The sequence below is a fragment of the Chaetodon trifascialis genome, chromosome 23, assembly GCF_039877785.1.
Source record: "Chaetodon trifascialis isolate fChaTrf1 chromosome 23, fChaTrf1.hap1, whole genome shotgun sequence".
NCBI classification, from domain to species: Eukaryota; Metazoa; Chordata; class Actinopteri; order Chaetodontiformes; family Chaetodontidae; genus Chaetodon; species Chaetodon trifascialis.
Window position 1 is genome coordinate 10716411 of NC_092078.1, and position 27236 is coordinate 10743646.

Here is a 27236-nt window from a genome sequence, read left to right on the forward strand (position 1 = left end):
TGATAACAGAGGGGCCCAGTATGCTTGGAGCACAGAGTTTTATCGTTGTCTCCGGTGTGGTGAGCCATTATATGTGCTGCTCTGCCTTTCTTCTCTCTGCACAGATATATCAAAGCCTGCTAATGCTTTCTCTCTTGTTCCTCGGGTCGAATCTTTGCATAGCGATGAAAGCCTGCAACTCCCCCCCTCCACCACACACACACACACACGCATTTTCTGACACAGAAGTTTAACTTGAAGTACTCTGGACTCGGTGCAATTTTTGCAAACACAATTGTGCAGGAGGGAAAGATAACTTGCATCCATCCAGCACATGAGGAGAGACGAGACGCAGCTGTAAGAGGAAATACAAACCTCCTTGTGGGAAGAACTGTGAGTAGATGTCTTTAAAGGTGTCCTCGTTCACGACTCCACTGGGGCATTCCTGAAAGACAAAATGCAATTGGACAGGCCAGTCAGCATCAACATTAAACACTCCCTGCTTTTGCTTTAAATCTGAGTTTAAGACAACTTTCACAATTTAAACAAGCGTGACTAAAACTTGAAACTTCCAGTGCACATTCGTCACTGAAAAGTCCTGTCTCAGTGTAGGAGGAGACACATTGGAGATTAGCCAACATTTATTTTCAAAAAGTGATTCGATGACAATAGTTTCTTGAAAGCGCTGCAGCTAAAACCTTTGTTTTTACTGGTCTCAAGTGGTTTGGTTACCTCGCTTCAGTGGTGTGGCAGTGCACTCCTGGATGTCTCGAGTGCACTGTGACATCACTCTTAATGTGGTTAAAGATGCAACAGCCCTGAAAGTTCCAATCGAAAAGGCCAACAAAACACTGCTTTTCAGTCTGATGTTAATAAATTAGTTGATGTCTGAAAGCTGACACTTAATTCTGCTACCTCCCCAACTTTTTATGTAATAGATAAAGACTCTTTAAATCTGGTGATACTCCAACTGCAAACCATCCAAGCCTCAAAAGATATCTTGTCCACAGCCATTCAAAGTCACCCACCCGTGTTTGTCTGATAGCATCTGGTGGAAAAGGCTGAATACTCTTACATCACGCATGAGAGACGGATGCTTTTGTCTCTTTTAAAAGACAAACCGAAGACTTGGTGGATGACCTTGGAGCAGCTTGGTGATTCAAGCAGCTAGTTCTGCAGGTTCAATTTGTGTTTGGTGCGAGGCTGCACACTCTGGCAGGATATTGAATTTTTGGAACAGAGGAAATGCGTCACCTATACAGACAATGTCCAAACCAGGGGGCACGTGTGTCTCTGGGTTTCCTATACAAGAAGATAAATAATGGGCACGGGGAAAGGAGGAAATCAAAGATAAGGAACAGACTGTACATGAGGTGGACACAATAATATGAATACCTGTACATCTGCATCTGCATATGTTTACAACTATTTATTTTCCAATCCATTTCACTTTTGTCAAACGTCAGTCGAGTGAATTTGCCACAGCCAGTTATTTGCCTCATTTCTCTGGGATGATGTGAAATACAGACAATTTCCTCAGTGCGAGCAACCTAGTGAGAATCACAGGGCGCACTGGGTTTCCTCCCTCCTTTGACCACATCTGATCAGCGGCTTCGGGAAGCGGAGCTGTGGGTGTGAAAAAATAAAGATGAAACCTTGTCGCTTTGCTTCAAACGGGCTCCTTGCACTTCAAGCTCGGAGGATGCTGCGAGGTTGTCTGCAAAAGTCCCCTGACGCTCTGCTGTTGTCTCACAGACCCCCATCACATATCTCGCGGGGTGAGGCGAGGTCAAGAGTTCTGGGGAAGTTAGTGAGACAGAATGAACTCAAATCTGTCTCTATATTGTCATTTGGCAGTTCTTGCGACACAATTTATTGAAGTCTGAGAGTCTGTGGAGTGTGTGGTGCTGTTTGTGTTAAACAAGCGTATAAATCCAAATGATGTAGCATGTGGAAAGCGACCTCTCTCTGGCTGGAACAGGCTAAGTAGCATCTTAATTATATCGCTGATTGTGGCATGGATTGAGAAAACAACTCAAGCTGATTGAGATTCTTCATTTTTGCCTTTTTGGGTAATATAAAAGTGGAAAAATGGGTTGGGCGAGACGAGGGCTTTAATCTGCAGCTTCACTGCTTGATGCCACTGAATCCTACACGCCAGTCTTTTAACACTACTTCTCCTCTGTTTGATCCAGACAAAAAGCGAGGTGTGAAAATAACAGGTTGAGGTTTGACGGGCGGCTGTGCTGAACTACTTCAAGGCTGCGTGAAGTGACTCCTTGAACAAGCTAATTAAGCTAACGTTCCCCTGGCTGGAGCCTCCCACTAAACACACAGATATGAGAGTGCTATCGAGTCTGAGTATTTCACTAATCTGAGTATCTGAGTTCAAAATGATATACCTGCAAAGACTTCAGAGATGGTCAACATGGGGAGAAACACATCCACTGAAAGCAAAGCGGCTCCACAGCATCTTGGTTTGATACAGACAGTATTTCTCTGTTGCTTCGAGAAGCCTCCATTAATTAGAGCATTGTTTATGTCTCAAACATTGCTGTGAACGGGTTGTCAACAGTCAACCTTTTGTTAAATAGTGCAAGGAAATGTCATGTAATTAAGTACCTAAAGTGAGGAGAGGGAGATTTTTTTAAATTTTCACCTTGCTTGTCGAGTCTGTGTGTGTGTCTGTACACAGATGGGCAATTACAGCTGTCAACACTAATAACACACTGATGAAGTGTGACACTAATATACGAATGGCTGTGTTCCAAGTCAGTTTCTTCCCCTGGCCTCGCTAACTCATCCTCACGAACCTGAAGGAAAACTTAAGGTCGGTAAAACTTTGTGATTGTTGCACCGAGTCTCACACTGACAGCAGAATTCATCTGATTGCATTTTATCGTCTCTTTTCAGCCTCATGGTGACATTGGCGAGGGAGGCGGTTTTTCAATTGAGAACGAAGCCAGCGTGTTATCAAGTTATCATCACGTACAACACAGTGCCTCTGCAATTCAATTTAAAGTTCAGTGAAACAGTTAGATTCACTTGATGCCTGAACTGCCTTAAGGTCCCATCAGGATAAACTCTGATGTTGCTTGGCTAAAAGTCAGGACCTCATTCGCACACTGTTCTTTCCAAAAGTTATTACTACTGAGCGACTGGGAAAGCTGTTTTCTCGTAATTCGTATCTTTCTCTCTGCATCAGTGAAGTGCTGATCGATGAATAAATTACCACATTAAGGACCTGAAATCATTTAGATTTGGATATCTTTTTGAATTTTGCCAAAGAAAAATGTCTCATTTTTTTTGCATTAATCTCTGTATACATGAGTGCAGGTTTAACACATTTTAAAGGTCACATTAAGCTGCTTTTGACCTTCTAATGTAAAGTGCTAATTCAACATACTACAGGAAGAATGGTATTCCAGTTAAGGATGCACTGACACCACTTTTTTTAGCATTTGCAAACTCCTTGAACTCTGCATTGTGTTGGTTCTTCACATGTTTTATCAAATTCCTTGTTAAATGAGCCACTTTTCACTTCTCGTCTTGGCAATTTAGCAGAGCATAGTTTGCGGTCTGCTCCACTTTTGGCACCATTGCTTATGTGTCTCTAACACTGCTCCTCCACCACCTAACCTGCTCAACTGATGATAGATTAGCGCCGCTTTGCCATTTAAAGTGAGACCAGGTGAGGTTCTATCAGAGCAGTTTTATGGTTACAATTACAAATACATGAGCGTGGTTTTGGTCCTCCTCATTTGTTTATTCTAATTCCCCCACAGCCAACCCATCACCCCTTCATCCACCCTCAGCAGACCTTGAAAACACAGATCTTTGGGGCTCGATTAGATTTCCAAAGGGGTAGAAGACGACGTCATGCTAATAAAGATGTCAAAGCTAATGTGTCTCGCTGTTTAGAGGAGAACAGAGGACAGCCCTGAGAGCCACTAAATATTGGGATGCAGCTCTTAATTTCAATCCTAGATATTTTAGACATAGTCTCAAAATACTCCTGCCAAAAATGGTACAAGGTCAGGCATGAATGAATGAACATGTGACTGAGGTTGCATGGAGATGTATGACATCTGCCACATCTGGAGACATCTGGAAACATTACAGACTTCTGGACTTTAAACTGTTTAAACTCTCCACAGAGCGATCTTGTATGGGTCTTTTTGATGCCCCCTTTCCACCGTTTCTCTGCTCATTCTATGCCCAGCTCCTGCTCCCACATCGCTCTTGTTTTGGTCATTGAATATTCATCTAGTGATGAGAGCTAATTGTAGATCTTGGAGATCAGGAACCTCTGTTCTGGGCTGAGCTCAAGAAGATCTTCCCAGGGTTGTTCAGGAAGCACAGAAGGGTAGTTTGGAAAGAGGGATATTGCACAATGTAGGCCCTCAAAATAGCAGAATAGGTGGGTTGCTGGCAGTCCAAATTCAGCGGAAAACTGCATAATTGGAGAAGACATCACTTTTGTACAGATCTTGAAAACTATTTCTGCCTTTTCGTGCCATTGCAGAAAAATAGCACCTGTGTGTGATGGATTGAATAAATTTTTCTTCATTCAAGATGTCCTAGAGGAAGCTGCCAGGGAATTTGAAGTGGCGCCTTAATTGATAACAGATCCGAAGGCTGGATCTCACTACCGGATTATCTGTAAAGCCAGAGGGGTCGAGTCTCATCTCCAATTGTTTTATTGGGGTTTTTCATATCTGCATTGTCTTTTATCTCCATCTAAATCAAAACTGAACTAACGGGCAAAGAGCAATTGGAATAATGTAAGTAGTATGTTGTGTAGAACGATAACAAGTGAGGGTGTCATTTTCCACTTGCCCTTGCTGTTCCACACATTATTCACTGCCAATCCCATTAGATGGAGTGAGAGGTCAGAAAATGTATTTGTATTCATTTGATATGCTTGTCGAATTTGTTCATCCATGATTATAAAATCCAAAAGACAATCTGTGAAATTTGATTGTGAGATTGGTGAACCAAGACGACAATCAGCAGCGCGGGGCATGAAATAAACCTGTGAACAGAGGCGTCATTGCTGATGGAATAGAAACTGTGAGACCTTAATCTCACGCCCGAGGCAATGCCCCTGACTGTGAGAGCCCTGCAGATTAAGCAAGGATGTGAGGACGATACGGTGATATTTCCTGTAATCTGGGGTCATGGGATGTCTGAAACAATGGGTTCTCTCATACCCTTAAGGTGATCTTTGCTCAAATTCCACCTTAAGAGTCAGACCCAGACCCAGAGCTGCGAGGCATATTGCTGGATCTAAGACAAAGCTCCACTTTGACCACCTGCACTGCAAGTGAAAGACAAGTTTGTTGTCAAGACAAATGACCTCATCCTGCCACCTGCATTAAAGGCATTTGATTTGCTCTGAAACCCTGGACGACAAGGACAAAGGGCCAAATTTCTCATCTGGGGAACCATGCCAGCTTCTATTAGTCTGGCTGGCCTTAAAAGCTCACATTTATTCTGCCAATATCACCGGGTTGGGGTAAGACAGAGATGAGCTGTTTGACCCTGGCTGTTAAAAAATGAGTTACGCTATAAGACTCAGTGATGGACAAAAGCTGTTTCATACTTGTCATTTAAATGCCGTGATTGTTTGTTTTTTGTACAATTTGGGTAACAATATCTGTCTTTTTGAGAACCTCTGAACAAAAATGAGAAGGTTTCTAAATGCTAAGACCACAATGACCATGTTGGCAGCATCCTGATGTTTAGCAGGTATAATGTTTGCTGTGTCCACTAGCTTAGCTTAGTGTGCTAGCATGTAAATTAGCATTATAACAAAGTACAGCTGAGGCTGATGGGAACGTCTTTAGTTTTGCAGGACCAAAGTGGCAGACCGACTGACTGACAGTGCCATCCCCAGATCCGTGCTGCTAGTGTGACTAAAAATAAAATGCAAAATCTGTAATGTAAGAAAAAAAAAAAAAGGAGGGTGTCTATAAACATATGCAATATTCTCTCCCTCAGTGTCAGAGGAAGTCAGGCAGAGTGTGCGGTACAAATTAAAGGCCTCATTAGTACACTTCTTACCTCTTACTCTGTCTCAAGTGGAAGCGGACTAATGGGCTGGCTTTGCAGGGACTTGACTGGAGCACAGTGCGGGCTCAACAGGAAACTGAAGCCCCATGGGAATTTCCCTATCACAGGACTCTCACTATCCTCGTCTCTTTCACTGCCAGACAATTTGGGTTGAGTTAATTCTGGGTCATCTCATTACGCCTCACACCAGAGGTGACAATGAAGTGAGGTGGTTTCATTTGGGCTGCTCTGGAGGACTTTGACCTGATTGCTCATCAGTAATCTTCCCCAATGTGTTTGAGAAATGACCTAATTATCCTTGGCACAGTGAACAATGTACAGAAATTTCAATTTTCTGCAGTAAGCACAATTGGGCGTGATAACGCTTAGCGCAAGATGTGGATGATTCAGCAAAATAGCATCCCTCAGATGCTTGATTATGACTGTACTGCTACACGAGCAGAGTGGATGAGAACTAGAGGGAAGCGGAGCTGTAGAAACACCCCTTCCAACTATAGAAGGATGGACAAAAGAATAAAGCAAACTGAATCAAAGGAAAACATGTTTTTTGATGTCCAAGAAAGAGAGACATCCAAGAGAGAACAAAGCCTGCAGAGCGGTACATTATGAATGGAGGGGAGGCAGCATGGTGACCTCATCACTCACATTCTTGAAGCCGCGGTAGAGGATCTGCAGCTCCTTGCGGGAGAAACGTGTCTGGGCTTCAAGCTGTTCCAGGCCTTCGGGGCGATGGCGGACTGCAGATAGTTCAAGCTCATCTTCGACGCTGTCTGGAGAGGAAGAGGAAGAAGGTCAGATGTGAACAGATGCTGGTGAGAGTCTGGGCAAAAATAGCATTTTGGAGGACAGAATTAGAGATAAACCTTAAATTCAAGCATCAGCAATAGCAACACATCTGCAACTTGCTTCCAACCTGACACATGAAATGGCCCCAAATTCTAGGTGACCGTCTGGATAACAAAGAAAATCCATTCAAGCCGTTCGGTTTTTAAAGGTGCTTTTCTCTTCTTTATATCAGATCCTTTTTGCACACATTACCTTGCCAAACCAAACAAAAATCTGAATGCCCTGTTCTTCTCTACACCGAACACAACAGCAGTGATAATTAGTGTTATTGCAACCCCAGAACAAAGTCCTCATAGCAGAGAGCCTCTTCATGAAGGAGGGCAACTGAACCCTGTGAAACTTTTTAATGGGCCTGTAATGATGGCAGATGCTGTCTTGGCCCTGTCACCGACTGCACTGTGCTCACAGCACAGCATTTGAGACTCATCTTGTTGGCGCAAGGCCTCTCATATACCTGAAGTGTGACACGGTGTCTAAATGCCTCATTAGCTCCAAAGGTCTTATTGCGGCCCACAGCCAAAAGACCAGGTCTTCTAAAAGACCACAATTAACCTGCTGCTGTGGAGCTAATGCTTTGTGTTCACTGGTCATGTTAACTAATACATTATAAAGAAATAAAATCACTATTTGATCTCATTCTCGTTATCAAATTAGTGCAGAGCAGTGGATGTATAGCTGCATTATCACTGTTTAAATTCGTATTTCAAGATCCTATTTGTATGTTCACCATGTGAATATGATAAATATATTCTGCGCATATATTTCAGCTGTGACGAAACAAATGTATAAAGCACATTTTAACAGCAAACAGTGTCTGTACATAAATATCATTTCAAATCACACATTCAACAAGCAATTTTTGTTTATTCTTCAACTGAACTCCTGCTCGAGCAATCATGTGAGACTAAAGCCAATATTGAGTGAAAGTCCCCACAGTAAGAAAAGCCTCAGAAAGGAACAAAATTTTAGACAACAACAAACAAATCATTACAGAGTGAGACAGATAGAGAGAAAGAGCCTTGGAAGAGCCACTTGCTTTGATTACTGGAGGATGGCTTTTTGGCTGTGGAACATGGAAAGAGCCTCATGAGCCGAGCTCTCACCCCGCGCTTGTGGACAATCTGAGGGTAACCTGGGAAATACAGCATTATGTATTACGGTTACCCAGGCAACTAACAGCCTCAGTACATTCAGGGAAAGTAGACATGCAAGAGGCGAGGGTCTATTAAACTTCACACAGACACAAGGCTACTTCCTAGCTGGTTCTTCAGGACAGCAACACAGTATTCTGACACAGCATGAGATTGAAGCTGCACCTGGCAGTTTCAGAAGGCAGCACGAGATGACGTCTTGAATTTGACCGTCTTGAAAATGCCAGAAATGATGATTGTATCATGACATGTACAGTAAATACTCTTAACAAGCACAGTATCCTGGACGCAAAAACACACAGGAATGAACATGAATTGTTAATGGAAACTCATGTAAATTACAGTAGTTTTGTTACCAAAGCTACAAAAAAAATTGACATTGTGAGGCTGTTGCCATGCTGTTGTTAGCATTTAGCTCAGAGCACCAGTGTGCCTGAGTGCAGTCTCGGAGGTCTGCTAGCATGTAGACTGATAGAGTTATTAATTCACTCCACAGATTACAGTTGTTTAGTGAAACTGTACACGGACACAGCGGTGCTTTGGTTTTAATGCTAATATTAGCATGTTAAGAAGATCACAATGTTAAGCAGTAATGTGTTCATAAATGTAGCATGCTAACATTAATGAGTGCAACACACAAAGCACATCTGAGGCTGTTGGGAATGTCAGGTTTTGTCAGTATTTGGCAAATTGAAATTTTGACAAAATGATGGAATTAGATGAAAGGACAGGCAGGGAATGAATGTCTTTAAAATATTTAGTCGATGCTGAGACACATGAAAATTTGGACATGTTGGTGGCACTAGCTGAACAGTCAGGGGATCACCAAAGTCACAAGGAGTCACAGTCTGGGGACAGATACATGTAAACCTACAGCAGCAAAGTAGAAGTTCAAGGGTTCCTAAACATGGCATAACTGCAAGTCACCTCCATCTAGTTCACTGGGTTACATTATTTATTAACAAGTCGCCGAGCACACTGTCGTTCATCAGCGTAAGAGACATGCTGTGAAAATGATATGGAGCCTGTGACCTCACATCAGGGGTAATTTAATTCCTCACCAGGCGTCAACTCTTTTCACACACGGCCAAGCATGCTCCTTGACAAAAGTGTATCCTGTCAGTGTAACAAAGGTAGCTTGCTGCAAGTGGCCTATCCAAGGTTTAAAACAATGACCGTGATATAGAAAAAAGTGCTCTTATGCTATATGAATCAGCACAGTGAGTAAGAAAGTCTTCAACTAATAAGTTCATAGCCTTGCCTAAAAGCACAAAAGCCCATTTCCCCTCCTGCTGCAGGCTATGCTGAAAAATTTAATGTGAGGTTTCATGGCAGCAGTGGGCGTAAGGACGAGCTCTCGAGAGCTGCAAACCATTTGTCAATCACGCTAGCGCTCAATTAATTTCAAGGCTGCGATTGCAGGTAAAAAATAAAACCAGAGGTAGAGCTCACAGTATGTTTATGACCAGTCAACTTCACGTCAAGATGGCCCATGGGAGTAGTAAGAGGTCTCTATAAACCTGGGCTATAAAGGGACGAAGGGGTAACAATTACATCATTGACTAAAGGCTGTGAAAATTGCGTCATAAATCTGCAACCTGGTCTGGCCAAATCATGGCTGTCCAGCAGAACACCGGCTGTGAGCGAAAGAGTGGCTCAGTCGAACATGACCGGGCAAGAGAAAAACAATACCTGAGAAGGGCTGTTGTGTGCAAGTGTAGGTCAGTAGGAATGTCTTAAGACATTTACAAAATCAATACCAGAACTGATCAATACATTGCACTTGCGTTTGTCAAAACAGGTGTTGAGATGTATCATGAAAAATCTAAAAAAAACTCAAACTCATGGTAGCAGCTTGCGTGGCTAATATTGCACTTTTTTATATTATTGTTTTTTTTCTCTATTATTTTAAATTTGTGTTTTATATTTCCAATAGTGATTTATATCTACTTTATGTGCTAAATGTTACATTACTTGAGAAAAAGGCAAAGGCTCCACCAAACCTGACCTCAAGCCAGATTTCCTATTTTGAAATCTTGAAAAACACTCTGACGCCAAGCTGGCGCAGACCCCTAACAGAAAGGCTGCAAAGTTAGAATCACGTCTTACCCTGACAGAGTTAAACACAGCACAGATACAGAGCAGATGGCTCAGATCTGGCACAATGTACACAATGGCACTCAACGGAGTTCTCATAAAAACGCTGTTGATTCTGTTAAGCCTTGCTGTCAGCTGCAGACCAGTCCATGGTGCCCTCTATAATGACACAATAACTTTGAGATTTAGAGGGTGAAGAAACACAGTGAAGCTCTCATCTGTTCTTGTTACCTGCCTGACACTTCTTTCCTACCTGAGTGGAGAGGAAACGTCGAAGTGCCCTCACTGAGGTTGAACTAGACATATACTGCTTTTGTTCGTGATATTGGTCTTGACAGCCAGCTGGCTTTATTTGGAAGCATTACTGTACAACACAGAGACATCTTTTCTAGCTTGGAGCTCAAGGACAGCGTGGTGGCCTTCAGTGTATTCTTGAACACCTGGACAATGAGCGAGTTTGGGATCGAGTACAAACATTACGACTGAAATGGCAAAATCTGATCAGTCTGATCAGATAAACTGACAGCACGACTGTTGGTGAAAAGCTAAACGAACATGAAGGCAGTACAAACTGATCTTTAAAGTGGAATAAAGCAAAAGAGTATGAGTGACAGAGGGCTTAATCAGGCAGGAAAAGAGCATGCAGTCATGGCTGTCTGATTAATGTTTGCCCTTTCAGTTTATTGACTAAATGGATCTGGCGCTTGAGTATGTGTGTGATAATGCAGAGAGCGGCTCATGCTGTGTCCTGGTGCCCTTACCCAAAGGTCAAAGGTAAAAAAAATCAAAACAAAACAACAACAACAACATAAAAAATACATCAATGGGTGGTGTTGTCCTGAGGAACACACATTTCACTTCATCACACACATCGTCATGCCACACTTTTGCCTTCCTTGAGAGGAAAAAACAGACCGCAGCAGCTTGTTGAGTGACAGCTGCTATAATGGAAGGTTGTTGTTGACCATAGAGTTCATCAGAAATGTAACTCACGGGCACAAAGCTGCTTTCGCCACTTTAGCCTGCAGCAATGCAAGGGAATAAGACAGAACGCCCTACGGAGGGTTATAAACGAAGAAAAATGCCTCAGCAAAATATAATTACCCCAGAACATTGTGGAACTAGCTTTGTAGACTACAGCCATAAAATGGTCTACTACACAGTGTCTCCATCCTCGATGAGCTGACAAAGCTGCAAAAATACGTGAACTCTGAAATATGAATGTGAGAATATTACCCCACCGAAATGAGGCTAGGCTGATCAATCATGGTTCAACTGCTTCACTCCCTCAAGGTTTGTGATTCAGGAGTCATTTATTTCAAAGGTAAAGTCAAACCAGAGGGTAAAACCTCACTAGCCCTAAATCAGTTGGATCCATAAACCGTAAAAGAGTGGCTAATAAATAGCTGATAAATCTGCCTTGTATACAAACTAAAAGGTCTAGTAGTTGACCACGGACGGCTGCTTGATATCAATAAATCTGTTGTCAGTTTTTGTGCTGAAGCGCACTATTTCATGAACGGTGCTGCTGAGCTTGCTGCTTCTTTGTTGTGGCATAAGTGTTCAGTGAGTGCGACACAGAGGCAAATGGCCTCGGGGGCCACGTGGGACCAACGATTTTAATATAGTACAGTAAGTGCAAAAAGCCCCTTTCTCTGTACGGGATTCAAATTGAGATTGTTAAACGGATCTATGATGGGGAAAGTTCAGGTTTAATCTGTGTGAAATTGGCCGAGATAGTTTTTAATTCACTGATATCAGGCTAAAATAGTGCCACTACATCTGTGTGTGTGATACTCGCACTACGTGTCTTTTCTCAAGAGTTTGTGCATGTCTCTGTGTGTGCGCCTGTGAGGAGGTCTTGACTTCAGCTCCTCGCCATCCCTTAAGCGCCACAGCGCCAAGAAGGCGGGGCTCACAAAAGTAGGCCACGACTTGCAGGGAACACAACTTATCCTCTGACCATTTACATGATAGTGTTACAGGCACCAGCAGACTTTTACAGGCTTTTACAGCTGCAGTCGTGGTCCGAGGATCTTCAGCCACACTTGGCCAGTGGCTCTGTATTACAGTTGATGGCTGACTTAGTCTAATTGAATGAGTGTCAGTGACCTCTCTTCGTTTCACTTAATGCTTAGAATAGAAAGGCCTGTTTCCACATAGGTAATGAAAACCCTTTTAAATAATGAAAAAGTTAAAGCATAGCTCTTTTTCAGTTGTGAAAACATTACCCAGAATGCTCCCATCATTCTCTACTCCTTAGTGTGTCCTCAGAGACACACTAACCCACTTATTTCTATTGGTCCAAGAGTCTACAGCCATGCTAGCTGCTCTGTGAGGCTCTGCTTAGGCGAGCTTTGTGCTAAATGCTAACATCCTCACAATAACAATGCTAACATGCTGATGTTTCGCAATGTTTACCACGTCTGCATGCTAACAGCTGCTAGTCAGCATTAAATACTGCACCTGGCATTAAAAATTAAAACGTTTGCTACAGTAAAAATATTAGGAATACATAACATACTGTAACTGGAGGAAGGACAAGATAGACCCTTTGATTCAATCACACTTGGACATCATTAATATTCTTTGTGATTAAAAATTTGGAACAGATGCATGGTCTTAGATGTATATACAGTGTGTGTATAAATAAAATATAGGCAGACCAAGGCAGGAGTCAAACTGATTTTCTATTAAAGCTAACGATGGCACAAACACTTTGTAATCACGATTGGTATTTAATCATTTTAGAAGTCGCATGCAGCCATGTAACCAGTGTATATTTCACTGGCAAAAATTTTACACAAAATATAACATAACAAGCATTTAAAGATTTGATCTTCTCTTTGATTTAAAATGCAGATTTCCAAGTGAAGCCACAACATGTGAAATATTACACGGCAAAACTTCAGAATGGCACTAAGCAAACCATATACTGTTATCACAAGTGAGTGTATCATAGATAGAGTTTTCATGGAGGCGGTAAATCGCTGATGACCTGATCAAAAACCTCTCATCCCCACGCTTCACACCGATAAGCTCCCACTGTTGATCTTATCTCAATCCAGGCTCACTCCTAATATAGCCTGTTTTTCGTCCTGGCAGTACAACACAGAATAATCAACCACCAATCTTGGGGTATCGAGTTCATCCCAAGGCTGTGCTGTCTGCTGCAGTCCATTTAAGGGCAAAATATGTAAACACAGCCACGAAACAGGTATGGATGATTACCTTAGCAGACAAAAGCAGCATTAGTTAAGATCAGACATGATCAGAAAATTACTTTCAGGCTTTAAGCTGACAGTATTACAAATTTTGGATATACATACTCCAACTCTCTAACTTGGAAGGCAATGAATAATATGGTGAGATCAGCATCTTTTGCTTCAGGTTCTCAGCTTTATTTGCCCACACAAACTTTCGCTGTACTGTATGCGCAGGAAGTAATTGGGAGTGTGTGGGATCTGGTGGAATATCGTGAACCTACACAGAGGCATGTTAAGAAAAGCTGGGGACACCAGGTGAAGGGGAGAAGACACTTGGCTGTTCACACAGAACAGTCTGCCACCAATCTTTGGGTATCAGGTTCATCACAAGGCTGCACTGTGTCTACTGCTGTCTGTTGAGGGGAAAGATATGGAGTCACACAGCAGGTGTGGATGATTGCAGTGGCAGACAAACGCAGTATTAGGTGGACATGATCAGCTGACAGCAGGATTAAATATCTCAGGGAAATTCAAATTGGAATTGAAATTCTTGGGCTTCAGTTCGATTTTATCACTGCTTCAGGCTAAGTACAATCAGCAGACACTTTCCGGGATATTTCCAGTCTCTTCTGCGAAGGTTTTATCTGGCAGTGGACACCAGTGCTGCCCTCCTAATCTTTTTGCATCTTAATATGACTCTTTGGTTGAAGTTCGAAGTGGTTCCTTGTTCAGAAGTTACAAATTACTCGATGAACTGGAACTCTGGCACGAATTATTTCACTGTGTTAGCAATTCGCTGTGATACTGGGTCAGTGTACTGAATCATGACTCCCAGCCAACACATGATACCAACATATCACCAGAAAAATATTCCCCAGAGTTACTCAAAGTTGGAAGAGCCATGAGCTGGCACTTTGTGTTTGCACCATGTCTAAAGTAGGTGACAGAATGGCGAATAACTGATCTCTTATGAGTCATTTAGGAAATTCTCAAGGAAACTGTATCTCAAATGGGACCAAGGAAATGTCCATCGGGATTTGAACTGTTTTTTGATGTTTTCTCTTTGCTTCATCAATGCCATCTCTCTTTCGGACACTCAAAGGAAGATTACTTATTATTATCATCTCTGTTTGGATATCCCATTAGCTTCCACAAAGTGATTGCTAGTCTTCCTGAAAATGCAATATAAGCCCATCTCAAGATCTGGACTGAATTCTTATATCTTATGCTATAGAAGGAATATTTTGACATGTTCACTGTACTCACAGCAGACATTAAGGGGAATGGTTCCCAGGTGTTAATCTCTTAACACCTTAATCTGTCTCCTGTAGATCTTGAGACAGATGGCATCAAAATAGTGAATCACTGCCTCTTTCAAAAGCAAAGCTTTCCACCAAAATGAAACAACAATTTCATTGCAACTGCAGAGTTAATTAATAACAACAACAGTTTAACTGCATGACATTTAGGCTGAAGCTAATGACTGGCGACATGCCATGCAGGCTGGTCAATACCCGTTTCGACTTTGAATGTAAACTCTCCCATCTCTCTAAAGGTCAACTCAGTATTAGCAATGGTAGCACATTGTCATGTGGTCAATTACACAAATGCAAAAGCAAAATCCTTTTGGGCAAATTAAATCAGCAAGAGCCAGGGGACCGGACACTACTTTTAAAACGAAATATTCATTGGGTCAGTGGGCAGACAGCAGGTTCACTTTAACACCTCCTTGCAGTGTTTAAGTCCCAAGGCTGCATGTTGTTTTTGAGCTAAATAGGGACAAATGTGACAGACACTTGGCAGCTAGCAATTAACTGAAATTACACCCAGCGAGACAGGGGACGAGGACAGCCGACGAGCAGGGTCTGGCAGCCTGGCGAGTGGTGGATTTATCCATGTTGGCATGATTCCCAAAAACAAAAAAAAGAGTAATACCAACACCACTGGCCTAAGTTTCTACCCAGCAGAATACTAAATTAGCATAAGTGTAGTGTGGCTATTTTGATTTATTGCATATATTAATGTGTTACCTTCCACAGCTCAGAGGGATGCTTTCAGTGTGCTTCTCTGGAGTGGGAAACTTTGGATATACACACTCTGCAACTCTGTGTAACTCGTCTAAATTGGAAGGCAATGAGTAATATTGTGAGTTCAGCATCTTCTGCCTCAGGCAGTTTTACTTGCTCGCATAAACTTTAAAAATTTTCACTGTATGTGTTGCACATAATTCAGGTAATTAAACACGACATTCTACGGAAACCAAAAACATCCCGAACTATACCCTGTATTCACCACTAGAGGAAAGAGCTTTCAATAATCCCAATGTGCCAACTGATATTAAATGAGTGAACTGCAAAAAGGTGAATGAAAGGCTAAAACAAATGCGCATCCAGATCTGCCTGAGGACAGAAGATAAAATGTCTCGCTCCTTTTGCGAAGGCTGACTTTGCCTTTCCTGAGGTGTAATGAATTCCCCTTTGCAGCACCAAATATTTTCTAATGCTCCAAAACAAATTACAGCCGACATCCAGAATACCAGAGCTGCCAACAGGACATCTGCTGATTACAATTCTGCTTTTGCAAGTGTTAGATCTGCAGATCCAAGTCAATAAAAGAAAAGTAATTCAAGCACAGGCCCCGCTGTGTAGAAAGGCTCATTTTATATCAGATAAATCACATGGACGATGAGGGAGGCTGATACAGATCTGCCATTTGTTCCTATTTGGTGGGCCCAGATACAAATAAGCCCCAAGATTGGAGTTGGGGAGAGCGATATGTCATTCCTGTTATTTAATAAAACAGCCTCCAGTTCCTTATGGCAGGCAAGAAAAATGGCAGTGGAATCGACTTAGGAGGAATAAGAAGGCAGGGTCACTGCATAGCCTGTCTTAGAACCAAAGCCAATTGGGAACATTCCTGAAACCAAAAAGACAGACTGTGTCCAACAGTCCTGAATTTAAAAAAAAAAAAAAAAAAAAAGAAGAAAAAAACCCCAAAACACTGTTTTGCATTTTAAATCCTTCTGACACATGAATTTATTCATCCTGACATCAAGTTTTTTGCTTTATTGCCAGTGACGGGAAGCAGGTCCAAATAAATCTAGTCCAAGATGACTGAGAATAGATCTGTCTGGACAACCAAATGGACCCAGGCGTTAATTATTCTGCTCAGGTTTGCTACTGCAAGACAGAGAGTAAAGTAGCAGAAGCTACAGTGGATCTTTACTGGCAAAAAGAACACATTACCCATCACTTTCTGCCATTAGTGCAATTTGCTTGAATATGTTTTGGCTTATGCACTTACAGTGGTTATAATCAGTTTAAACAAGCCAACTTCAGTTTAAGAAATGTCAGCTACTTTAAGTTTTGGTGGGTAATTCTTCAGCCTGAAGATGGACGGGGAACAAAATGCTGTCCTTTACTGTTCTGAGCTGAGTGTGACTGACTGGACCGCCGGAGACTGGACGCCAAGGTTCTTTATGAGTGAGAGCGAGCTCGAACAGCAGCCATAATGACACACTGTCAGAGGGCCGAGGCATTTATTGGAATCAGGGGGAAAGAGAAGTCTGTGCTCTTAATTGCAATCATTTGTCACTTGGATGTGTTTCAATAACAGTCCGTCTGAAAGAAAACCCGCATTGGAAGGAGAGACCCTCCATCCCTTTCTACTCCAATCATTCTAAATACTATAAAGTGGGAAAAGGGAGGAAACTTTATCACACTTCAGCTTTGGAGTTTAGAGCTTTCATGCCAAAGAAAAAAAAACACAGTCGAAAAGGAGAGTGTCTTTATGACTCACTTCCAAGTGAGTCATCCATATTCCAGTCGCTGACAGGAAACTCGCACTGATGCTACCAGCCACCCAAGAAAAGTGCATTAATGGATTTCTGGATTTTATTCTGACATGATGTTCACTGTTTATATTTCACACAAACATCCTGGGATCCCAAAACAACCTTTTAAAAGAGAATCTAATTTTCTCAATACACTGTAGATCAGCCATAAGACAAAGAGAATATTCAGTCTGGGGCAAAACGTCATCTGTTGCTATTTCAGATTTCAGAAGTCCCCTTGAAAATCACCAAAAGTGAAAGAAAATTGGCTTGAAGGGTTGATTATCTTTAACTTACCACGCTTTATTACTTCTAAGACAAAGAGGCTTTTAGTTTACTGTTGTAATGAAAGGGTTCTGGCCAGTTCTGTGACAGAATGATTTCTGGCCTGCAACATCAGCAGCTAACATCAGCTCAGATTTGCTTTCATTATTCGGAAAAGTAATATTATTTTGTGTGTTAAGACTGGCTGGCTTCACTGCTGATGATATTTTATCAGACTCTGCGAATTAAAACTGTGCTCTGCACAGTTAATGGTTTCAATATAGTATATAAGTCACTGGTAATGAGATTAACCATAGATACAAGTCAGCACTTTCCATCCCAGTGTCCCAGTTCCCTTTACATTACCCGACTGATGAAGTTTGCAGGAAGACTAGGGTATTTCCACCACTTCACTTTCATCCTTTATCATCTTATTCTATGTTCTTTAATGGACCCACATCAGCTTCCACAAAGCGGTCATCAGAAGAGGGAATGAATGCACTGTTGCATTTTGGGTAGAGCCAGAAACAAAGCAGATCAGTCTGAACCAGGAAGACAGGTTGCAGACTTCACAAAAGAAATGTTCGAACATGTTTTTCATTAACCTAGAAGGGACGAAAAAGCCCTGCTTTAGTCCAGCTCACATTTGCAATTAGCTATACTATTTGCAGGGAACTACTGCATTATGCATGAGAACCTATGTCCTTGACTTAATTATGAGAAATACTGTTGCTGGATTCATGTGGCAACATGATTATTCACTTTGTTGGCTAATTAAAGTCGTGAATGAGCCTACTGGTTGTATAACCTTGATTGAAAAATAAACACCACATGTGCAGCTTCAAAGCTCCAGAGATAGTTGAAGGTTTATCAGAGTCTGATTTTCATTCTTTTTATAACAACACTGCAACATTTTCCTTCAATACGACCCTCGCAATCTGCATAGTCAAATAGCACCGTGGTTCACATCACAACAGCATATTGTATTCAGGCTTAATAACATCCGAGGAGATCGCAAGCTGGTGCGCCAGAGATGCTGTACGTTATACTGCATCCCTGCACTGCTATGGTAAAGAGGTCATTTAATTAAATACATCTTTCGGAATACAATTTGCCTCCTGCTCCTCTTCCACAAGGAGCCTCTAAGCACAGCAATCATCCATATCAGATCCTTGGCTCAGACGTATCCGTCATCCTCCTTCTATCAGAATTTATTATCTGTGATGTTTTCATCAAAATTGATTGCTTGTGTGATACTTGTCCTTGCTTTCCTGACTCAAACTGAAAGGCAGGGTCGTCTTACTTCCTACAAGCTCCTCTGCCGTGCCCTTCTTCTTCGTCCCTCCAAAAGACACAAGAGGGACCTATAACTTAGGACGCTCAGGCAAAGGTTAAGTCAATCATGTCACTGCTCTAAATAGGTATCATGGCAAATAGCCAATGGATAATTAAGGGCAGCTGATTGATGTCCTTTTAATGGATTGGTAAGTTGATGAGGAATTATAGCTTGCAGGGGAGCTGCTCACAAAATATCTCCCACTTTACAACCTGTAACACACTCGTTGTTGCCATATTCTCATTTCTTAAATTCTACATGCCTGCTTGAGTAATAACAAGATTTATTTCCCCATTGGACATCGGCAATTAAATGAACAGCACAGACATGAAGTGCCATCATCTGAAATAATGTAAAAGATGCTAAACAATTCTGCTGACTCAACTCTGATGATGGATGTGTGACTCAACTAAGAAAACAATCCCATAAAGATGCAGCGCAGTTTATATCACATCCATAAACCAACGTGTGTGTGTGTGTCCTGGAAACACTTGTGCACTTAACAAAATGAAGAACACACTTCAGTATTTGACAGTGTGTCAAATCGCTCTCCGGTGGCCTACTTTAAACAACACTACAAATACCTGTACAAGAAATGATGACCGCGAGTAACGCCTTGGACTCTGGGCCTGGCACAGCTTTATACCCACATGATGTGATTATCAATGGCAGGCACGTCAGAGCCGCTAGATCACAACTGAATGCCAACAAACAACAGCAGAAAGGTCATTCATAATTTTGTATCATGAAAAATTCAACAGGCTCGTTTGATTTTCAAAAGTCTCAGTGTACAAACTCAGATCCACACCACAAACCGAAACCCAGCAACATTCCTTCAGGGACATTTCATGCATCTGACAGTGAACAAGATGAAGTGTGATCAAGGGTTAACCCTTAGCAACTGAGACTGAAAAATCTGTAATTAAAAAAAACAAAAAAACAAAACGTAAAATGCATCACGATCGCAAAAGTGCATCCACTTTATTCCACTGCCATGGAGGCAGCTCTGGTGAGGCTAAACACAGGCAAAGTTGTGCTTTGTGCTACATGCTAATCACCATGCTAATATGACCATAATGCTAATATCTGCTGTTGATAGCAGGTAATGTGTACCATCTTCACCACTTCAGCTTGACAATGTGTTCGAAAATTCGAACTGATGATGAGGATGAAAAATAAAGGGATCGTAAAAGTTTAGGGGATATTAATGTGTGTACCAAATTTCATGACAATCCACACAAAAGCTGCTGAAACAAATGTCAATTTCATGGTTACACCAGAGGAAAAGTCATCATCAAAGTCATTCAGATCATTTATCCACTGGTAACCATGAAAGTTTGCACCAAATCTATTGAAATCCATGTGTATAGTCTGTGCACATACTTCAATCATATTTTGTGGTTCAACTCAGATACTTATCCTTCTACCTGTTGAGCCACCACAGCTATGAGCTGCTAATTACTGTAAGTGAAAATGGACAATCGGTGGCAAAAACCAGCCCAGGTCAGTCCTGACACTGTCTGCTGCCAGACCATAAATCCCCATCAAGGACACAGGGAACTTTGTAAGACGGACACAGCGTCCCATCCCTAATGGGCAAGGGTGTGCTTGTGGATGTGTATGTGTGTGTGACTGGAGTTGGGAGTGTGTGTGGCTGAAACAGAGAATTATTTATCATTGTGTGCCACATTGATTAGTCTGTACCCTATGAGGCACTTTGCACTAAAGGCTCAGTGTTGTACGAGCGTAGAAATGTACAAACAGTGTGTGTGAAATGGATCAGGGCGTGGGCGTGTGTGTGTGTGTGTGTGTGTGTGTGTGTGTGTGTGTGTGTGTAAGAGAAACAAAAAAAATGTTCCTTGTTATGCTGCAATGTATTCAAGCAAACCAGACAAGGAAATTGTGAAGATAAATAACAATTTTCTGCAAAAGCAATAGAGTTTCTAGCAAGAGGGCTCTTTATAAAACTTTACAAGCCAAGTTGAGCGTACCCTGAGCCAGCTGCAGTGAAATTCTAATACTAGCCTTGGGATAGTTAGCAGGAATACATGCACACATCAGTCCAGCCACATTCATAATTAAACTGAAAGTTGCTACCAATACGCTGTTTGCCAGGCCTTGCCGCCTTGCTAAGTACAATGCTCTGGTGATGCAATGATCTTATTATATTTCTCCAACATGGAAGCGTGCCAGTGGCGGGGAGAGGCTGTTCATAAACTATTTTTTCAGGTCTGAAGTCCTCAGAATGTGCAACAGAAGAGATCAGAGCGTACAGTCCCTGCAGACCAGACATGACCCCCCCCACCCCTCCTCCGCTTGCAATGTGCGGCCTGCTACAACTTGATCTTTAACAAAGCTTTCTCTTTGCTGGCAGCTGATGCTACAGTAAAGAGTGGGACAGTGTTCAATACTGTACATCGAAAGCACGCTTTCAGCTCGCATTTCCTCCCGCAACTGGATATTTGCCAGTTCAAATCTGCAGCTCAGCTGAGAGACTCCCTCAGTGTTTACCACACAGAGGCTTTTAAAGGAAGACCTTTATCCCCCAGATGCCTCAGTGGAGCTGCTCAGGTGGCCGGCAGTGGAAGGATGTGATCGTACTGGGCAGCTCCCAGCTGCGAACATGTCTGACTGTATGAATGTTAAGCGGAGCGTGCATGCTCCGTGAAACATCTCCCTAGAGGTTCTATGAAAATAAAAAGAGGTGAAAAACAAGCATTTTTAGTGATGTCAGAAGGCGACAGCTGCAAAAAGCGAATTTGTGTTTCAAAAATGGAAACAAAAGGTAATTCTTGTGACTGTTTATGAAAAAAGAAAGTGATGCAGTGGCTCAGTGGCTAGGACTGTCATTTTCTGATCTCAGCACTGGTTTCGCTTATTAATCAATTAGCACATGGACAGAATTATCAAGTTTAATCTACCAGCAATGATTGACAATCATTTGCTGGTTAGGGCTTCCAAAACACAATGATTTACTGCTTTCCCTTACCCCTTATCTTTTTTTTTTTTTTTTGATGCAAACATGCAACTTCGAGATGTCACCTTGGCCTCTGGGAAACTGCAATTGCAACAGTTTTTCACTAGTTTCTGATATTTTATAGACTAAAAGACAAATCAATGAATCAGAAAATCAAAATACTACTCAGGTGCTGCTCTGGAGAAGTTTGCATTAAAGCAGAGTCAATTTGTCAATTGCTCAGCTACTATTTTAAGGATCAATTCATCATTATTTTTGAAGAAAAATGGCAAAAATCTGCTGGTTCCCTTCTTCAATGTCTGAGATTTGCACTGTTGGATGAATCAAGGAAAACAGGCACTTCTATTTAGTGAATAATCAAGAAAATAATCAACACATTCATGGATGATGAAAATAATTGCTTTTGCAGCGCTAGCGTCCATGTTCAACCATGGAAGTTTAGTTTCCTCCAACCCCAAAACACATGCAGCTGACAATGATTCATCTGTAAACGTCCGGGTTCATATCTTTAAAAAGGCCTTTCATCTCTCATTTTCAAGACCATTTCGCTTATTTTCAGTCTTTTTTCTCTTCCATGCCCCCCACCTTCTCCTGTGCATGACTTCAAACACATGCACGGCATCAATACCTGTATTGACTGCCTGTCACGTACCTCGGGCTCAGATCGCAGATATTCTGTTAGTAATTACGCTCTGAGACACCTGTGTGGAATACAGATTACATCGACTGACAAACAGCGCTCGACACGCTGGTTTGACATCTGTATCGTCTCACTGTGGAAAATGATCAATATCATGTTGGCTGTGTTTGTTAATGCAGAGCGAGGGGAAAGCAAGTTTGATCTTGCCGCTGTTTATGAGGCATGTAAATTGTTACGCTGAGCATGGGCTTCACTGTCCCCCAGAATGAAAACACAGCTCCCCACGCCTTTGAAATAACACAGCCACAGACGCTAACACCTCTGTGCTCGATCTAAACACTTCTCTCAGGCAAAGTCAGCTTTTTCCAGCACCCCACTATCACACGTTATCACTGTTTCTCATCTTCCTGAACATGCATACAAAATTGGGCGCAGGATTGATGATCCTAATTAGAAAATAAGGTGTGTTTACTTAACAGACGTCTGATGGATGGTCTGGTTTTGAACTCAAACTGCTTACCATGCTGCTCTACTTTATTTAATGAGACGACTGCAGCAGATCCAAGCTAAACAGTTTATTTAGGCCTGACACGCTGCGCTTAGTGAGCCTTACTGTGCTCTTACTTAGAAGAGAATGATGGGTTTGCACAATGAGAAGCATATATGTGAAGAAGTTAACACATTTATAAACTATGCACACAAAAAAGAGAGGAACCACCCCCGCAAAGCCAGGACAAATCAACTCAGACGCTTGAAAATGACAGAAAGTCTCATTTCTCAGCTCTAGAAATTCAGTCAGAAGTTGCCTCTCAAGCCTTCCGATCTTTCTGAAGTGACACATTCTCCCTGCTCGAGATCTTCCTCCCTCCAGTCACATCACAATCTCATGCATATTCCTGTCACAATTTCTGTTTTCATAGCATCAACGCATAAGATAAAACAGTTCATTTGTTTTCTTCTAACTCATTGTGTCTTTCCTGCTTTGGCGCGGTGACCTCAATTAAGTTTTTCCAATTGCTGTCTGAGAAACTTCAAGCGTGTTTCAAAGGAGTTGTAGCTACTGCAGAGTAACCCTGAGCTGTCAGCTGGAAACTGAGGGGACGGACTGAAAATGCATTAGCAATTTTCACCACACATTATCTAGAAACAAGCAATTCTTCATTCCAGCTGTGATTTCTGTATATTTTTCTCATCTTTGTGATTATTTCCTGTCTTTCTCATCTTCAAGCTCTGTTAGCGTCTTACCCTCTGAGAAGCTGATGAGCCCCAGGAGGTGCAGCAGCTTGATTGAGGCAAACACCAGCACCACGATGCCCACCGTCTGCAGCCCCTCCGTCTCCCAGATTGCGCTCAGCATTGCTCCGCCCTCTGCCCACTCCACGCCACCATACCCTGACCCGTAACCGGAGCCCGAGCCGGCCTCCTCGCCCTCGGGACCGCCGCCAGGACCAGCGTTCCCACCCGGGCCAGCACTCCAGTTCCCCTGCACCCACTCCAGCGCGACACCGGCCCACACGCACGGGCCGGGCGCCTCCTGGCACCCACCTACTGCCCGCTCACTCCCTAGATCCAGTCTGGGTAAGGTTAAGATGGGGTGAGGTTCAGAACAAGAAATACTGGCCTCAGGTTTGAGAGGAGCCCGAAGTCATGAAGGATCTCTGTGATCTTGAGGGGTCACTGAGAATTTAGAAAAGCTGACTCAAAGAGGGATAAAGTCCACACATGCTGATCTCAATGCTTCCTTCTTCTTTTTCTTTCCTCTCCCCGCAAACGAGGAGACACGTGAAGGCAGTGGAAACTCTGCTCTTCTCTGACAGTTTGTGGCTCTCTCTCGCTCTTTCAGGCGCGCTGACTGCCTCGCTGCAAAGTAAAGGCAGGGAAGATGAGAGGGAGTGGATATGAGTGAGGGAGTGAGGAGGGAGGGGAGATGAGACAGAGGCAGGGGGGAGGTGTGGTGCTACAGCGCGACGGAAGAATCACAACCTCTCGTGAGCTCGACGTGTTCGCATCAACTTCACACACGCGTGGAAACAAACCGTAAAACTGCCCTAAATGACAGCACAGGATATGTCAATGCCAGTCAGTTTTGAGTTAATGTGTGTATTTTCGTGTTTAGACATTACTGCTGCATATAGCCATACCATTTAATCATTAAAATGGCACTACTTCCAAGCTTTTGAAAGGACTGAAATTAAAGACGATGAGGAAAAAAGAGGAAAAAAATAATTCCACTCAGTACAGCAGGATGGATGATCAAAAAATAGCTTTCCTATAAGGCATTCATGGTAATCTCCATTTATAAAATAGACAAAATAAATCTCTCATGCGTCAGACTAGTGTTGAAAAGAGGCTTTTGGAAGGCTCATTCAGGGTAATTTTTCCCCTCAGAAAAAGTTAAAGCTGTGAGAAAATTCTAATTCTTGCACACACAAAACAGTAAATGGAAACAGAGTGGGGAAAAGAAAATGTCATGCAACAAAACCAAATGTTTCTAAAAAAAAATATCCACTTATGGGACTGCTAATTCTGCCTTATCCAGGCCTCTAAAGCTCAGCATCGAAAGGGTACGATGGCAAATGGGAACGGGGAGGGAATATGGCTCAGTGGTCTTTCACACACTGTAAGAGTACAGAAAGTGAGGGGAAAAACACCATTGATCGACTCCACTTCATTAAATATAACCGCTTGTTTTCAAGAGGAGATGGATTCCGCTGAGATGGAACGGACTGATGAAGGGAACAAACAAAGTGTGAGTGTGTGTGTATGTGTGTGTGGGGTGGATTCATGCAGTCGGTGTTTGCAGAGGAGTGAGTGAAGACACCACCATCTACTGTCCCTGTGCAGTCATAGTCATCATTATCCACCACCAGATTATTTCTTTACAAATCTGCAGAAAACAGTGCGTGAAATGGCCGACTTTCATTTACCAAAAAACAGAGCTTCAAATAAGCCGTCCATGACTTCACTCGACGCGACGTGATTAACCACAAGCTCAAAACATCCCAAAACACTATTTAAAGCTCATGAATAGTTTTTTCATGCATTTGCAGCTCGAAATACACAATGGTGTGTTTTTTCTGCTTTTATTCCAGCCATATATCACTGATGTAAATGCACAAAGCCACCTTAATTACAATCATCACAGCAGTGAATTATATTAGCGCTGTGAAAGAAACAGTCACTCGCCACTTACTCAATTGCCCTGTGATAAATGTTCAATAAGATGCAGCTTATTCCAGTGATGGAAAAAAAAAAAAATCCCATGTTCATTTACATTCAGTCCATCTGCTGCTGCCCTTTTCTGAGTAGCACAGAATGGAAAATGAGGGATGAAATTCTGCTTTAAAAAAAAAAAAATCTTTGTGAATAATTTAGCATGATGCTGTTTGAAAAAGAAAATAATATTCAGCAGACACATCCAACTTAATCTGGATGGCCCCCGGCCATGTGAGGAATCATTGTTCTGTGAGAAAGAGAAGAATACACACCGAAAATAAGACTGCGTGGAAATATGATGGGGGGGCTAAAGGGTAATTTGTATTGTATATAATAACCAAGGACAGTTTGAGTGTTTGTGTTGTTCTTAGAATAGAATTAGAGAAAAAAGTGCATCTTTAGACAACAATGCAGTGACGCATGCTTCCTGGATGGTGAATTAGTCTGTTGATTAGCTTATTCCGGTAAGAATGACTGCAGAGTCTCCTTTTTTTCCCCAAGGCACCACTATGAAGGAACCTTCTGTTGCTATCAGACCACATCAGTCTATGGATACTCTTTGTTTTTTGGGTTATCAACCAGGAAAACATCATTTCCAGTTTCTAGCATTGCCCAGATATCATATAAAGTGCAGAATATTGAGTGTAAGCTGACCTAACTGTAGGAACTGGCACTACATCAATGAAGCCGCACTGGCTTCATTGGCCACATGTGACCGTGGCCAAGTTCCACAAAGCCGGGGGGATGTTTTGCCTCAGGTGCTACTCTGCCAAGGCCTGGCTGTCGTAACAGTCCCTGGTAGACTGATGGTTAATAAAACATGTAGGAATGATTGACCAATCCTAACCTGTCTCCAGCATGGAGATACTATATCCAACCAATAAATCATTGAAGCAATGAGGGTGGAGGTGAGAGACATATGAGGAAAAAGTGCGGCGGGTGGGGGTTTTCTGCCAAGGAGCATCCGTCCACATATCACTGGAGCCATGATTCTATCAATGCTGCTGACAGGTAAATATTACACTCCACATCTTGCTCCATTAACGTCACAAATTCTGGACAATCACCAGTGTAATGCTGTTACAGCATGGCAGGCCTGACAGACGGAGAGGCTAAAAATTCAGCGTTTAGGGACCTGACAAGGCTTTTTGTTTTGGTAGATTCAAATTGCAAAATGATTGTGTATTCGAAAGGAAATGGGAGCTGCAGAGTGTTGAAACTGTGTGATGAGAAACAAAGCTTTGAGGAAAAATGGCCCCTGAATGAGGATGTACGGAGGGCTATTAAGAACACCGATAACTCAACCACTGGTGTGCAGATGTGGACAGGAATGATTCCAAAACACCAGTGATGTAAAATATAATTTTTAAAGTCAAATTGGCAACAAAAAAAATCCGCCAACACAAACTTGAGTACCCTGTACGTGAAAACAAGACTCAAAGTGAGGCAGTTGTTCATCACTTGCAGCCCATAACATCCCGTTAAGAGGAGCGAGGAGCCAGCAGTCAATGGCAGCATAAAACAGAAAAGCCAATGATGCCTGGCGGAGATAATGAAAGATAGTTCACTGAAAAGGATTGACCTTGAAATAGTATTGCTCTTAAATCATCTGTTAAC

At 42.3% G+C, this 27236-nt stretch overlaps 1 protein-coding gene across 8 annotated transcripts in view; it reads right to left on the reverse strand.

Annotated features, from left to right (window-relative positions):
* kcnip4a (potassium voltage-gated channel interacting protein 4a) overlaps window positions 1-27236 on the reverse strand; it is a 121727-nt gene that overhangs the window by 4527 nt on the left and 89964 nt on the right. For 5 of the 8 annotated variants that reach the window (XM_070993117.1, XM_070993116.1, XM_070993112.1 and 2 more), the window contains 2 exons: window positions 6700-6824; window positions 355-424 (listed from right to left, as the gene is read on the reverse strand). In XM_070993117.1, coding sequence (XP_070849218.1) covers window positions 355-424; window positions 6700-6824 — 195 coding nt within the window. Of the gene's footprint in view, window positions 1-354; window positions 425-6699; window positions 6825-7932; window positions 8033-23648; window positions 24277-27236 lie in introns of those variants that run through there. The other 3 variants (XM_070993110.1, XM_070993111.1, XM_070993113.1) reach the window with 3 other exon arrangements.